Below are 17,236 nucleotides of genomic sequence, written 5' to 3'. Positions count from 1 at the left end.
TTTTTTTTACCTTGTGTTTATGTATCTCTATGACTTCTGGTATCTGACTGTCAAGTTTAGATAATATGCTCTTATTAACTGTCAATCACTTTTTTATTTATAGTATTTTCACTCCAATGGATGAAACTAGACAAAAAAAGCTACTACTTGATAAAATAACTGCCTTGTAACAACAGCTTTAATCATATAGACCTCAGCACTTCATATTTTAGTAACTATTGGATTGTTTTCAAAACCCATTCCATGAAGGTACTCAGCACTAAATATAGCAAAGCAGTCAGTTAAAATTAAGCACATACTTAGGTCCACATAAGTCAACAGCTGAATTCAATGACTGACACTCAATGACTGATTTAATCAATCAACTCTCATATATTTAAAGTTCACATAGCCTATGCTTAAAAGCCTTTCTGGAGAAAAATCTCAAGTGCTTAATACTTTATAGTGCACAAACCTACATAACCATTTCCCTCCCTTTAATAATACAATAACTATCTGTATGAATAAACTCTGTAGACCCTGTAACAACATGTTAGAAGGTAGCTTTGAGAACAGCAAGAGTTATAAGAACAGACTTTCAGTCCAGGATCTTTCGTGCATGCACATTCAACTTGAAAACTGGTCATTCTTCACATGACTTATGGGGCAATGAAACATTTTAAAAGGAAAAGAGTTGTATTTTCATTTGACGCATCTGTTAGACCACCTATTCTTCAGTTTCAACAACTACATTTTGATTTAACTTTCCACACCCTTAAATGGTTTGGCAACACAAGCAGGTATTAAAAGGCACAAACAGCCGTCAGGCACTTAAATGACATTTGGAAATGCCTTGAAAAATCTGTGACAATCATTTTAAATATGATCTCAGGAACAAAGGCTAATCTATTCCTAATTAGATTTAGGCAGATACTTAAAATAACAGTCAAGACTAAGTGCCCTCACCTTTTTCCAAAGGCAGGATCATTAAAGAGCAGGGAAGTAAACAAGAAGACAACAACTACTGTATGCAATGCAATGGAAATGAAGAACAAAAGAGCTTTTCCTTTGTTTACATAGGATGTCCTTACAAAATACTTATCATAGGACTTGAGTACCTCGAAAGTTCCTACCTTGAAAAGCTGTGACATAACCAACAATCATGTAATTCAGTTCAAAATTCATTGCCTGGATACTCTGATACCTCTCTCTTCGAACAGCTGCCTGGTAGCTTTCTTCCATTTTCTTGGTGCAGCATGTTGGCGCTCTATGCTGACAGATCTGTAAATCTGACTCTATTATAAGAAGGGGAACAAAAAGAAACACAAGAATTAGAAAATATTCTGAGTTGCACCTTAAAAATAAATAATGCTTCTTAATGTCAACGTAACAACTACATTAAAAAAAATAAATGAAACACAAAGCATAAAAATACTTAAATAGAACATGAGGACACAGGAGAATTACTGAAGACACACATTCAAAGGGGCAATATCTCCACTCTAAAACTTCTGCTAAGAGCAGACCTTTAACATCTGAGTGAAAAACATGCCTTTAGATTAGGATCCAATATGTACCTGTGTAGTGTCTCAAGAAACCACCTATTCGCCTCCTACAGTAGAAGCCTCTCAAAAACCTGTAGACTACTAAGCAGCTCAAAAAATAATTTTAAAAAAAAAGAAAAGTTAAAAAGCATTAGCACCTTCCAAAAGCTATGGCAACTTGGTGGCCTCAGCTCCTGACTAAATCAGATTTACAAAAAAGAAATAGTGGAAAAAAAAAAAAAAAAAAAAAAAAACAAGCAGCAACAGTTACCACAAAATATAATTGATTTCTGTAGCAGCCTGAATGTAGCTACGTAAGGCCAGAGGTAAGAAACTATCAAGCCACATTTACAGAGACCCAGAGCTATATACAACTGGCAAGTCATGGACTGCTATTTCAACTTCTGAGCCTAAGTAGTACTGAAAGTCAACAGGTATTCACCTAAAATGATCATCTCTAAACTTAGCCATGTACAGACAGACCTCCACCTACCTAACACTTACCTTAGAATTTCTGAAAGCAAGATATGGTCTGCCTGTATTTAGCAAAGGCACTGCAGTTATTCCCTCTTGAAGTTACAGAAAAAGTTTAAACTCTATTATAAAAATTCTTATTTCTTTTGAAGAATATTTTGGTTCTAGTTTTTTTTTTTATTATTTCATCTTTGTATGTGTTTCAGTTAAGTTCAATGCCCTTGATTAGGAAGCCTGTGTTGCATGGAGTTGTGATGGACATTTAGGCTCCATTTGCCACACTCCACCATATCTGCAGGTATCATCAAGTTCTAGAAACAAGCTGCTAAAAATATCGATAAATGCACTCTCATGCTTCATGTAATATATGTTTTAAATGGGGAAAAAAAAAAAAACTGACTTCAGTTTAGAGAGAAAATCTAAAAACAGAGAGGTGGGGGAAAAAAAAGAGCCAAAAAAGCCACAACACATTAAAAAGAAGCTATTTCCAACATATTTCTCAGTAAACCAATGTAAGAACTCCCCAGCAAGAGATGTCACAACAGTGCCACTCAGGCGCTCCCTTCCCCTCACCTCACACTGAAAATGGTGGCAGGCAGGTCAGGGCCGTGGGGCCTGGTAGGCTTCAGCCACAGCTGCCTGCACCTCCAGTGGCCCCTCTGCTGTCCCTTCATGGCTGTGGGGCAGCAATCGCCCTCTCCCAGTGGCCCTGCCTCACCATCCACAGAGCTCCCCTACGATGGGGCCCGCGGCCACCTGAAGACCTGCTAGGCCCTGGCCCTCTGGCCCCCAGGGAACCCCTGGCTTTAAGTCGATTGGACACAAACAGCCCCGACTCTCCAAAATGATGAGTTCCTCTGTAAAATTTCACTCAGGACACCAGAGAACCGAGCCACAGGACATGAACATTGATGAGCAATTATACTGCGTTAATTGTCGCCATCTGGCTGTGCAGGTTAACGCACAGTAAGATGGCACGTGCAGTTGACAATGATGAAGAAATAAGTAGCAGGGTTCACCAGACATATTGAAAAAGCCACAGGAAAGCATCCAAACAATCACCATTCAGGGCCAGCTCCAGGCCAACAAATCAATAAATCTTACATGCCGAAAAAGTCAAAACACTGACCTGCTTGACATCATATTTGACCCAAAAACTTTTCTTCCAGTGTGTAACAACTCTTTGGAAAGTGCAGCTAATTCACAGCAAAAACGTCAAAGCCAAAGTGAAATATTTCAATGAATTTAGATTCCGATTGCAGTTCAGAAAATAAACAGTTATGGAAGACAGGGCTGACTCAAGATACCATTTTGGAGGTGGACTTGTTTCAGTTTCTGATGCAAGCTTAGAAATAGGAGCAACGACCACCCGCGTTACCCTGAGGTCCCAGAAGGACGGGACCAACTCGCGCCAGCAGAGGCTGGCAGGCGGCTGAAAGCAGCAGCGGGAGGCCTGCGCGCTCGTCACCGGCTGGGCACGCTCTCCTGCTCTCCTGTGCCAGAGAAGCTGGCCCAGGTTGAAATTAGCTTCTTGGCCAGGCTAATTTTAACTTGGAGCAGTTCCCTGATGTCGCTCACCCCATGAGCATATGTTTGTTCTGTCAGAAGGAAGCAGGGGTTGGGAAAGGACCACTTTTCTGAGTTGGCAGCTCGGAGCACGTGTGAAATGATAGTGCAGACTCCTGAGTGACTAAGACGTTTTACAGCGCGGGGGCAAGAACAGAAGGGTTGTGTTACTTGGCCTCTGCAATGCCAACCTGTTCTTCAGAGCATTTTTCCTTGCACCAGTCCTCCCAGGTTTTGTTTGAAAGCCCCTTGCGAGGCTTAGACCTGCATCCGAAGTATTTGAAGCACAGCTGTCAGGTCTGCCTCTTTGCACCAAGGAATCACAAGGATCAAAATCTCCAAAAATCTCTAGGAGTGCAGACATCTCAGCTGTAACCACACTCCTTGAATTCCCCACTCAAGTATCTTCTTGGATGAACACTCCAGGAGCCTGAAGATTAGTTTTTGTTGGGCCAGAACCAAAGTGATGCAGAGAGCACTCAACTAGGAACAGCAGCACCAGCGCCCTGACTGTTGAGGAGACTGATGCAGAGCACAGACCATTAAAAGACTGGCAAAGAACAAGCCCAAGTTCCCTTGCAAGACTATCAGGTCAGTACTGTCTTGCACAGAGCTTGGCAGTTTCTCTTGCTTCAGTGTTAGCCTGAGGGTATGACTTTTAACACAATTACAGAAACCTAATAAAAGTTTTCAGTACTACAAAAGCCTGGGTGCTGAGATTAAATTAGAGCTGATTATTTGTATCTGAGTCTTTAATAACACTGAAGCCAAAATGAATTTATCTTATCTCTCTTGTTAATGCAAAATATACTCTCCAACTGAAAAAAAAAAAAAGAGGGAAGGAAGACCATATGACTCAGAGATGACCAAGGGATATACTGCCTGAACACTACTATTGCATGGGCACTGCAGATCGCCAACAGGGGGAAAACCTAAAGGGGAAACTCCTTCCTCAAGTTTAGGAGCAAAGCCATTCTGTACACCAGAAAAGAAAGGCCAAAAAAAAAAAAGCATCAAAGCATCATTCATAAATAAGAGGGTAGAAGACTTATCTATTATAAGATTTCAGCATTATTTCAGCAACTGATCCTGATTATTTCTCTTTAGGAAGCATACATGTTTTCTTCAAGTAGCTCCTTATTTCCTGTACCACCATAAAACAGTTTAGTTCGGAAGGGATCTCCACAGGTCATCTAGTTCAGCCCTCCTCTTAAAGCAAGTCAAACTACATCAAACTACTTCATCCAGCCAAGTTTCAAGCATCTGCAAGGATAGGTGATGCCACAACTTCTTTGGGCATTTGTTCCAATATTTGACCATCATCCTCATGGTAAAAAATACATTTTAAAAAATACATCTAATCAGAACTTCCCACGTTCCTACTTGTATCTATTGCTTCTCATCCTATCACCGTGTGCCTTCAAGAATCTGGTTTTAATTTCTCCATTTCCTTCCAACACAGAGTTGAAGCCAGCAGTAAGATCTCCCTTAACCTTCTGAATGCACCCAGCTCTCCCAATCTCTATTCCTATGACATGCGCTCCAGCCCCTGACCAGGATGGGAGCCCTCCACGAGACTTGCTCCACTATGCCAGCCTCCTTGTACTGGGAGCCCAAAGCTGGACAGATTTAGTCTTATGTGTCAAAAAATGAAAATTCCTGTCATCAAGCAGCAAGCCATGCTCCTTGTAAAACAGCCCAGCACGCAGCTGGCTGCTTTGGCCACATAGGCACACTGCTACCTCCTGTTAACTTCTTGTCTGCTGGGACCCTTTTCTGCAGAGCTGCTTTTTAACTGGTCAGCTGTTAAGCAAGGGATTACTTCATCCCCAGTTCCCAGAAGGAGGACTCACCAAGTAATTATGGTGAATCATTATGGCACAAAGAATCACACCTTTCTGTTCATCTGCAGTTTGACAGACAAAAAGACTTTTCACTCAAATATTTGTTCAAATTTTTACTGTAACTATTTCACTGGAACACATTCAGGGCACTGACAGGCATGGCAGAAACAATTTATGGGCTAATACAATATAGCACATGGCCAATTTGTCACATCGAATTCCCTGGCTTAAAGGAATAAAACTGGAGCAATCCCACCCTTTCTCAATTAAAGCAGGAATGGCATCCTCAGCTTGCACTTGGAGGGGGTTCTATAGCACAAGTATCTATTCATCTGTGTTTCTACATTGCAGGATCTGGGAAACTGGAGTGATGATTAAAAAAAAAAAAAAGGATTAAGTATTTTGCTGCAATTTAAAAAGTCACATTCAGGGCAAGAAAAATTATACTAGACTGGACCATACTGGAAAGCAACGATTCCTACTCAAAATTCCTGAAACCTTAAGGCAAGTAATACATGCCAGAGGCATCATCTATCCACTACCTCTCTCTCATAGTTATAAAATACTTAAGGTGCCAAATTCACATAAATCTACTGATCCCTATCTGGTGTCAATCAGGCCAGTTCTGCTGAAGTCAGCTGCAGTGTGTTCTGCTGTGTTGTTTGCTTGCTTTTGGTTTTAAATCAGCAGAGTTTGGGGACTCCACTCTAAACTTTGGTACAAATGAAGTCTAACAGACCTTGGCCATTAAAGGTAGTTGAATTAGGATACTTGTAAGTTCCCAAAAGCAAAGAGAGGCCTGCACTCCTCTCAGAAGCTAAACATGTATTCATTTTGTTAGCTCACCATGTAACTTAACAGTGCTTTGGACACACAGCAGACATGTCAAACACCCTGCACTGTCTTTAAATGTTGCACACACTGTAAAAGCTAACTCTGAAACGAGAAAAACAGATCTTTCACAGGCACTAATCACTGCACCTCCAGAATTTTGTCAGATGGGCTGATTTGTACGAGCTGAGCCTACAGCTTCCACGCCGTACTCCTGAACAAGCACTATCTAACAAGCAAATTCAGGGAGATCTGCCCTCTAATAGCTATTATTCCTTTATATCATCACAAACTTTTCAACAGTATTTCTAAACAAAGCTCTTATCCAAAACCCAAGGTTTTAATGCTGTTACAAATGTCTTCGGAAACTCCAAGATTCATTATGCCTCAGTAACACAGAAGGTGCCAGAAGAACCTTGCATTGAGTCTGGCCCAGCTGAACAGGAGCCAACACTTTGTCCTTCTTGAGACTCATCTGTCTGGTGCAGCTGCTGCCTCAGCTAGAGGGAAATTCAGCAATTAGAAGCAACTAATTTAGGGAAGAAGGCAAAAACAAATGGAAAAGGAAACAAATTCCAACCAGGGCTCCCCCTGCAGTTGCATGAGAAAAGCCCACGCTAGCACAGCCACATCAGCGAGGGGAAACGCAGCCACTGTTGGCTGCCAGAAGTTTGAGAGTCCTGTCTTTATGGAGCTCGTGTGCCACAGCAGCACTAAAGCCATCACCACCTATAGCTGCAAGGCCACTCTTAAGAAACACTCATCCACAAAAACACAAACCAACTTTACCTAGCAGCAAGCACAGCTCAATCCCATGGCAGCTTTAACATTTTCACACTAGAAAGTCACTCAAAATACATTAAACTCACCAAGCATGATAGGTGAATAATATAATGGCTGCTATTGGATTTAGCAGTCTTCTAAATACCATAGTTATTATACCTCAAGTAGCACATGCCAGGAGTTACCAGAAAAATCAACAAGCAGTGCAACAGACTGATAGGAGCACAGCATCACACACTGCTTCATATGAGTGCTATACATTAAATAGCAACTAACCCTATAAACCTGCTCCCGTGAGCAACGGGTAAACATCCAGATAGGCTACAGGGAGAAGAGATTTTATTCCTCTAAATTAGCTTTAATAATAAGAATACGTAGATAAAGGATCCTTTGACATACTGTCTTAAAGCCAAAAAGCTGAAGAAATACCAAAGCGATATTGACCACATAACCTGATTTTGTCCTTTCTCTGTTTATGCAGCATGACAGCCTACAAGCACAGCTTGAAAAGTACAAGTCATGAAGATTTCTCTAATCCCTTGTTGTACATTAACAGAGATATTGTTTAACACGATCAGTGGACTTTACCTTCTTACTGCTATTCTAAGCTACACTGAAGCATCACTAACAGCCATGAGCAGATGTGCTCCTGGAGCTGAAACAATCAAGCCTAAGAGATAAACAACTCCAGTTTTATCAAGCACCACTTAGATGATCTACTAATGTAACTATTAGCATATGTAGCTACTTCCTACTCCAGTCAAGTCAAAAGAGCTTGCATGAGCTCAAGAGTTCTTTAGTAGACACACACACACACACTAAAATATACATTTATATATATATATATATATATATATATATATATATATATATATAAATAAAAGTAATAATACAGGAGGACCATTTTGATTGCACAGGAATTATGCCAGCAAATCCAAGGGGAGTGGGAAACCTTGAACGAGAAAGGAAGAGGAACAGCAAGAAGCACTAGATGTCATGACTCCAGTGAGCTGGCAGCATCAGCAAGTGCCAAAGCTTGCAGGACAGCTGGAGACCATCAAGCCCTGGCCCTGATCAACTTCCAAAGCAGGGACTCTTCAAAATATACAGGTCTTAAGGGCAGCATCTGCAGAATGCAATGTTGTTAGGCCTTGCTGCAGAGTACTTTTTGTCTGTTTTTTTTCCCCCTCACTTCCTTGTTTGCCCAGTTTTCACCGCTCTTGTATTCTGATTTTTTGGCCTAGTTTCCGAATCATCTCCTGCCCTACACCCTCAATTACTGCATACCTATGCTCAGTAGCTTTTGTACCTTGGCTGTACCGCCTGGAACCTGCCTCATTGTGGGAACTGATGAGCAGAACATGTCTATGCACTAAACTGGATGTCCCTCCACTCACAGAAACCTCACCCAGTGAATATGTGGAACAGGTCCTCCTCTTCCCACTTCTCGTCCTCCTCAAACAAGACCCTCTTCTACTGCTCTTTCCCAAAGCCTTCACTCAACTTCCCATCTGCCTGCGAATATCTTTATTTCTTCGACCACTTGCATACCTGTGGGTTGTTTCAGTGAAGCAGTGCAGCCAGGAGACTGTTCCAGCTCCTAGGCCACAACTTCTCTGAAAACAAGAAGGAGCTGCTGCAGGTAGAGGCCTTCTCATGCCACTCATCCCCAGTTTTCCTTAGAAACTCTGGCTGCACCTGGGAGGCTGAAGGCAAACAGCCATTGAGGCTGTTGCTGTTGTTGCTCACCTCTTATTTGATTCTCTGATGTGGTTCCCGTGAGCACTCACTGATCTGCCACAGCACCCTCACCCAAATCATTCTTAACAGATGATTTGCCTTAATGTAAGGGATGAGAGCTTGGGAAGTGCCAGGTGCTAAGAAGGGCAAGCGTTATCTGCCTTGCCCATGGAAGAGCACAGGAATTACCACCTCCAGATCTTGTACTTCTACAGATTGACAATTAAGCACCTGCAGACAGACGCGTAAAGAACATTTTGAAACAGTCTAGGTTGATAGAGGTCAATGGGTCTGTATCAAGGGGATTTATGCATTATTTACTGTAATGCCAACTCCTTCTTTCAACTTTCCTGGGACAACATATGTAATTGCAATACAGAGGTGAGAAAAATTACAAGAACTTTCAGATATTAAAGAAGCTGCTATCACTCATCTTTCATTATACTTCATCACATTCACAGCAGAAAATCCGATACAATCTTTCACCATCAAGAGTCATAAACACATAAAAAATATTTTCTACTGGAGTCTAGTAAATCTTCCTGCCCTGTATCATCTAAAGACAACAATAAACAATTGAATTTTTTCTCTCCAGTGGGAAAGCATTTCACTGTCAGAGAACTCTGACTTGCAGTACTTCAAGGAGAGTGCCACAGAAACCACATGGTGGAAAGCCTGAACTGAAACACAGATATGTAGCTCTCTGTGGATTATAGTGTTTACAACAAAACTGAAGTTGTTTTTAAATGAAAAATGTAGGTTTCTAGCCCTGTACAGCTATAAAGAAAGCTTCTGAATGCAAATCAATAAAGGGCTGTCTGTCTAGTTCTAAAGGGAGATGAAATAAAATAGCTTTATGAAAGGTGGGAATTGCCTTATTTATCTCAACTTTGAAGCCTAACAATAATTCAGATGTTAACGCCGACAGTTTATACCAATGACAGATGACCTTTTTTGTAGGAACTGCTTCACCTGCGGTGGTAAGGATCCATATGAGGCGGCATAGTCCTGAACATTTAAAAAGTATTGATACATTCATGTTCAATTGTATTTCTTACTGTTTTTCACTACAGCTGTCAATATAAAAATCAGAACATTAGACTGGAAGGGGAAATGAAAGCAAAGAAAAATCTAAACAAATCAAGGACTAGAAGATCTTTGGACAATAGCCTCAGAAAGGGAAACCGGGACAAAGGACACCATTGGAGCAGTGAGGAAAAACAAATCCCTGATCCTGTCCTCCCCACAAAAACTTCCATTTTTGCCATTTTCACTTGAAAGCCATACATGAAGCCAAGTGCTCAGACAATATATTCTCTTTCCTTTAAACATGCACCATTCTTCCTTGAAGTGTTAATTTTACAGCCCCAAACCCAAATGCTTTTGACCAGTTTGGCCATTTCTCATTCTGAAGTCAAGTGCAGAAGTTAACAGTTACAAGATTTACCAGACAGTTTCTATCAGCATTTTACCAGTATTTGAAATAATTTATTTAGGATTCCAACCTCCTTTCAATTTTATTTCTTTAGTTTTAGGAAAAAGAGGGGGGCAAAACTCTGAAAACTTGGAGAAAAGCACAATGAGCATCTTGACACTATTTACAGAAAAAAAAAATAGCAATCCTTTGCAAAGCTGAACCAAAACTAAGCAAAACTAAGCAGCTGATTACTGGCTAGACACCCCTCACTACAACCAATTCTTCAACTTCATCTCCCGTGACATGGTAATTAATTAAAGCAGGCAACAGCAAGGCTACAGTATCACAAAGTCTGTGCATTGTGTTCCCTTTCTTCAGTTCCTTATGCACATAATTCCTGTGCTGTCAAGAGCAGCAATGCTGATATAAAACTAGAGTTCGTTATCATGAATTGTACCCACAGGCATTGGAAGGCAACCCAGAGCAGACAAAAGATAAAAGAGCTCAACATACATGACTGAATTTAACTAGAAATGAATACTCATTCAGGGTGAGCATTCAGAAGAAATAAAACTTGCATGCGCTGTCTCGGTGCTTTAGCCCCACACCCTTGTGCTGGGCTATTCCTTGGCACATCCACACGCCCCTGAGGGCATAGGCAGTGGGACGGTGCGGTTGATCCATGCTACACCATGTTGAAAAGTGCGGGACAATTGCACAGTACTTATTGGTTAAAAATCCCACCAGCTTGCAACAGCCATCACGCACCATACCCCAGAAGTACCAGCTGACAGCCCCATGGGATGTACCTAAGACCAGCAGCCTGTTTCTGATGGTCTAGGCTGAACCTAGGATTTATGCTTAAATCCCATGTTCCGTGCTGGACTGAATGAACCACATTCCCTAGAACCTAGAAAGCGGCTGAGCTCAGTGCACATGATGTGTCCCACCACCCCCTCCCAGACCCCATCACTACGATTACACAGAAGCCTTGCACCTTGCTGGGACACCTTGCACCAAGATAACTGAGGCAGGATCCTTTGGAATGTGCTCCAGAAGCCTTCAAGCTGAGACCACAGACTGACTGCTACTGAAAACCAGGCTGAACACCTTTGATGATGAGTTGCTAGGCTTGGCAATACTAAAATACATGTTGACCTTTGGCGAGTTCCTTAGCATCCAAGCTTTGTTTCTCACATGTAAAAGAGGATAGTTACCTTTTGTTTGTTCCCTTAGATTGCTAGTAATTCCTAGTGGAGACTGCCTTTTGCCACATGCATGTTCAGTGTCCTCTGAGAGCCTCTTTTGGATTTTGATCCTATGCACCTGTTCTATAAATTAAGAAATCGTGTTTCTTCCCTTTCAGCACTAAAATAAGGCACTAATCACCGTACACCGAACTGATTGCGTTTCCCTTCTTGCTTGCATTCTTCCCTTCAGAACTAATGGTGTTACTGATGCTCCAGAGCTCATCTTTCAGGCAGCTATGCCGCTTGCACTCGATTTCCATTTGGAAAGGCCAGAGGCAGGGGGTTAGAAAGGAAGCTGGGCTGAGGTGGCAGCCATCAGAGACACAGTGGCAGCCAAGCTGACACGAGCTGGCCCTATTCAATCCCTGCTACTCAGCTAATGTCTTGGCACCTGTGATAGTGCCTCTCGAACACACTTCCCAAATGTAAGCCAACAGCCCTGCCAACAACTGACACTGACACTTTTCATCACTGTCAGGGCTCACTTCCATCAGAGAAGGACACCAAGTGCAGCAGGTACACGAGCAGCAACGGGGGAGCTCCCAGAGGGATATAGATCACAGACAGGTACCGCCAAACCACAGCTGCTTTTTGGGGAAGGCAAACGTTTGTATTGCTTGACTTATCTAGGGCAACCAGATTAAGAAGAGTAAATTTGATTGCTGCAGCTTGAAACTGAACAGGCAATTCTTTAGCCAAATACAACCCTGAGCTACTCTGAATGGTAGCAGGTTTTTTTCCAGACTTCAAAACTAAGATTAGGAGGCTCAGGTCAAGTCTTCTTAAAGTAGAAATCTCTCAAAACAATGTTTTCATCTCACTCTGTTTTAGAATTCTACTCTGTTTTGGGAAGTGAGATTTTCCGTGTACTTTGTGTTCTCCTGCCTTCAGGCTCGTTACACCTCTCCTTTTAAACACCCATGTCAAATGAAGATAATTTACAAAGCACCTGCTACAGATTCTATACTTGTGAAAAACATTCATCTTGTGTGTTGCAAGGAGGGAATACTTCAATTGCCAACACAGGACATCCATAAGAGATCCTGGGTGCTCTTCTCCAAATACTAAGTGGCGAGCCACCATCCTGTCTGACAGCATGGCTCAGGTCCCCCAGCTCCCACATCTTGTGTTTCTGTAATGGAAGGAGAGTACGGCTCAAACACAAGACAGACAGGTTTGAGATTTCATCCTCTGACAGACTTCCAGGTCAAGTAACTTGGAGTTCAGCCATGCACTATGTTTCAGACAGACATCCCTGTTTTGGAGCGGCAGGACACAAACCCTGATCTGGAAGAGGTGGGGGTGTCTTAGCTCAGGCACAGCATCACACCAGGCATGGCTATGCTGCTCGCAGCACAGCTCTGGATTACAGCTACTTGGAGTCTACACAGGGAACAGGACTGGATCCACCTGGAGCAGTAAGCCTAGGCAACACTGGTCTCATCTGAGCCTTCCTTTTTTCTTCAGCCACAAAGCAAGAATAATTTCCCTACACCAGTTAGAATATAACATAGCTCAAGAATGAGCACACCGTAACAGTGACACACTGCAGAACAGAGAGTTAAGGGCCGGAGCTACTCTTTACATGGAAAACCAGAGATCCTCAGACTTATCCTGGAAACGCTATTTCTGCTCACAAGAGAACTAAAACTTGGGCCACCTTCCTCTGCTTTCAGTAGCATGACATCCATCTTCTTGCCTACAGATCTGCAATACAGTTAATTACTGCCAGCAAAACCCAGGGTGAATGTCTAGATTTTCAAGCTAGGTGCTCCCCTGCAGCCCTGACACATCCTCCTTTGTACAAGCCTCCCATCTCCAGGCGTCCCCATGCTGCTGTGCTAAAGCCCTGCGCTTTTCCACTCACAGCCTTCCAAACCAACTGCTATTGATTTTGATCACTTGAAAACTGTTTTCTCTGCATGCTCCCCTCTGTCATCACATTACAGATGTGTGAATTAGTCATTTTGCAAGAAAAGGGATTATTTTGCTTGAATGAGCGTGGAATTTCACATCCCCACATTGTGTCTGCCACACAATTCATTCTTCACAATATTCTAAAATAAGGAAGAAACTTTTCTTTGGGCTTAGGCACCAAATCAAGTTATGATGCTTAATTGGTTACCACGTCCTGAATCAACATCATTCCAGGTTTAACTAATGCACTTAATGTCAATTTGGTTTTAAAGCTCATTTGACTGCATGTATCAATGTTGCTGCGTGTACCCTAAACTTAGGTTTGACAGACTTAACCCAAAAAAAGCTTAATTCTGTATCAGTCACCAGCACAAATGCAAAGAGCACTGTTTCAGAGCAAACCCGAGCAGTTTTCATATATATGAATGTTATAGCAAGGAAGAAGGTGTTAAGAACAAGATAAGAAGCAAAAGGCCTGTGTTTTAGTGAGGGAGAGTCAGGTTTTGCATTAGGAAAAAGCAAAGCAGTAATGTAATTAAACACTGGAATACATAGCTTAAGAAAGTTGTGATCTTCTATCACTGCTTTAAACACAGCTAATCCTGCCTGCAAATAGTAGGAATGGGCCAGATGATCACTTCAGGTCCATTTCAGCACTATTTTCAATTATTCTATTCTTTCAGCTGCTCTCAACAGTGTATTTTCCTAATTACACCCAGTTTTCACCAGATTACCCTCCCTTTATTTACATTTCCTAGCACAAGCACCCAGAGCAAGCTGTTGTGGACACTAGCTCCTTTGGCGCTCCGATGCCATACCTTTTGTGAGGATTTGGCTCTTAAGATCTCTCAAGAGTAGAGCTTTAATTTCACAGCACGGATCTTGCTCATTTTACTCCATATTTACCGAGAACAAAGGGAAGACTATGCAAATGCCCTGCTACTTAGACCTGAACAAAGTGGAAGCAAACATGTAGATGTGAATGGGAGGCATAATGCTATGAAAAAACCTGCCCTTTTCAAAAGTAAAATGACTTTGTCAGGGTCCCTTTGCACTATGTGCATGGATGATTTGTGACAAAACAAAAAAGTGCTAGCCTAGCACGTCACCCATGTCAGAGATTAGAGCACTTCAAAACCCTTAGTAGTTCAAGCACTTTCTGGAACTTGAAAGGCTTTCTGAGGCGATGCTTAGCTTCTTTATGGTTTTTACGCCACTTTGATGTGCACCTAAGAGTGAGGAATCTTAATCTGAAGGATTTCTATGGAAAATACCCATTTTGTGTATACATCACAAAATCTTGTCACCCTGATTAACATGAGTCAAAAGTTGGGAAAACTTTGCACCTGATGTTAGAGATTCTGAGTCATTATCTTGATATCCAAGTAAGACTCCTGAATTTCCAAGCACTGAGTTACTTTCAAAAGGCTCCTCTAGTAGTAGCACTGCAGTAATATTTCTAACTATTGACAGAACACAGAGAAGTGACAGCCAGCTCAACAAATGTCACCTTCTTCCATTCTCATTCCCCCCTTAAAGCTGAGATTTAAAGTTCCTTAAAGTGAAGGAACCTGTGGAAACATAACCAATTTCTCATGAGTTCCAAAATCTCTTCTCTGGTGCAAACATGGATGTGTAAACATAAGTTTCATTCTCCCCCCCCCCTCACTATAGACACTTAACCCCCAGTAGCATTAATGGGAATTATGCATGCATAACGAGCAGAGAATAGTCCCCTCGTGAATGGGGCCTTTGTTGGAACAGTGAATACATTTAACCATTAACATCTAGGGATGTGCCGAACTATCCAATTTAACTAGCCACCAAACAAAGCCACCATGACCTATCTGATATTGTCAGATTCAGAACGTGGCTCTCTGAAATTTGTCTCTCATTTGTTTTTAAAGGACTTGACAGTGCTCTGCACAGCAGAACAGGGGCTCTGGCAGGACAAGCTCCCTGGGGAAGGATGGCCCTCCAGAGAGGCTGTTGCACACACTGGCTGATGGAGAAAGCAAGTAATTAGCAAGCAAGACCAAAAATCTCTACATACCTATTTCAAATGCAGATATACATTCAACATCAGTATTAATGGAAATATAGTAAGAACACAGAAAGGAAGAATATGTCACAGAATCACTTAAGCAGGCTAAAAACTACAGATCAAAAGATGGGAAAGGCTAATTAAAGACCACTTCTAGGGAGAAAAAATTGCTGTCTGCTACAGCTGTGAAGTTCCTGGTTACACTCGGGGTTTTACTCCATGCTTTAGCTATCAAAATGCAAGACAGAACCTGAGGGTATTATATATATTAACGGTATTTCCTGAGAATTTTGAGCCTACAAGGTAGGAAATACACTAAACGGTATCATCTATGAGATTTAAAATTCCTCCATTATTTTAAGTGTTTTCTATATTCTTTGAATTAGCGCCTTGAAATTTCATAAGTGAAAACTTTATACATTAATCATGCATGTATAAGTACACTATGAATGTCATTAATAACCATCCTTTAAAACTGATGTACTGGAAAGAGTAAAATAGATGGATTTATTCTCATAACAGCATATGCATAGTGCTTACCCATAATGAGAGAAAGTTGTTGTTACTCTGCTATAAATCATCTGCTAAATACTGCAAAGGCATTTGGTGCTGTACAGACTTGGAGCCTCAAGGGAGGCCAAAATAGTCAAGCACTCTCTAGAATTCATCTGTAAGATTGCTAGGGCAAACCCTTGGCTTACCTATGCACTACCCTGTACAAAAGAGTTGACCTTCAATCCAGAGCAAGCCTTGGGGTGCTACCCTACTACATAATTGCAGACACCTCTCACTTCAGGAGTAAACCCACCAGAGACAGCTACGTGTCTGCTGAAGAGTGTCATAAGGCAGTGGAGTTTATTACACTGCATTTCTATTCTATTTAGTTGCCATCAGATGCCACTAGACTACGTGACTTGACATGGAATTGGCAGTCCTGTCAACCACCTAAGTTTCATTTGACACCCTACACTGGAGACACAAAAATCGTCCTCGTGTTCTTCCATGCGGAAGAACACAAATATGGGAATAAGAACACCCTTATTCTACAAGCGCAGGCCAGTTCCCTATCCAGACTCTCCCAGTCCACTTCATACATACTCTCTTAACACACCTGGACCAACAGAAGTCCACCCAGGGTCATGAAGGACATATAAAAGCAGAGAAAATCCTCGACCTCCTAGGTCCACAGGATTACACAGTGCAGACTTATCTCATGGCCTGGGCTCAGGTTACATTTGTAGATCCAAAAGGGGTAAGATACCGGTCAGAAGTATTTTAAATTTTTCCAAAGAATGTATTGCCTCAAAAGAAATAAAATAATTAAATCTTAAGTGGTTTGCAGACTTGCATCTTTAACATACTAAATCATTAAATGTTAGCTAGGAGGCTCATCTCATCCACTGATGCTGCTTAGAAATTACCTTAATGTGAACGAAACAAGAAGCTCTTCATAAATATCAGGATGATTCTACCATATTAAGTAGTGATACCTAATCAAGGTGACAGAGATTGAGAGACTGAGTATAAATCTTGTGTCATGGGCTTGGCTGCTGTTTGGAAATTGATTCTTATCCATCAAAATTTGTGTTTTCCCCTAGAAGCATATGTTGTGCTCTAAACTGGTAAGTGATGAGTATCTATTTGAAGTATTATTAAACATATGCCTCTTTATCATGTCAGTTTATGCTTTCATGGGAGAACGATTCAATTAGAAAGACTTTACAATGCTTGGAACAGTAGCTCTAGTTTTATACCACCTAAAAACAAAATCATTTTTAAAGAGAAATCCATTTTCCTGCCCAGGATGCCTTTCACACATCTCCTTGCTTTTTACAGATCTCAGGTTC

The 17,236-nt window shown here is 41.5% G+C and overlaps 1 protein-coding gene across 5 annotated transcripts in view; it reads right to left on the bottom strand.

The window, feature by feature from the left end:
* LOC137861127 (glypican-5-like) overlaps nt 1-17,236 on the bottom strand; it is a 418,126-nt gene that overhangs the window by 343,822 nt on the left and 57,068 nt on the right. For all 5 annotated transcript variants that reach the window (XM_068692225.1, XM_068692226.1, XM_068692224.1 and 2 more), the window contains one exon: nt 1,113-1,274. In XM_068692225.1, coding sequence (XP_068548326.1) covers nt 1,113-1,221 — 109 coding nt within the window. In that variant the 5' untranslated portion in view covers nt 1,222-1,274. The remainder of the gene's footprint in view (nt 1-1,112; nt 1,275-17,236) is intronic.

The sequence above is a fragment of the Anas acuta genome, chromosome 9 (genome assembly GCF_963932015.1).
Source record: "Anas acuta chromosome 9, bAnaAcu1.1, whole genome shotgun sequence".
NCBI classification, from domain to species: Eukaryota; Metazoa; Chordata; class Aves; order Anseriformes; family Anatidae; genus Anas; species Anas acuta.
The sequence above is the reverse complement of the archived record's forward strand: the minus strand, read 5'-3'. Positions and strand labels throughout refer to the sequence as shown.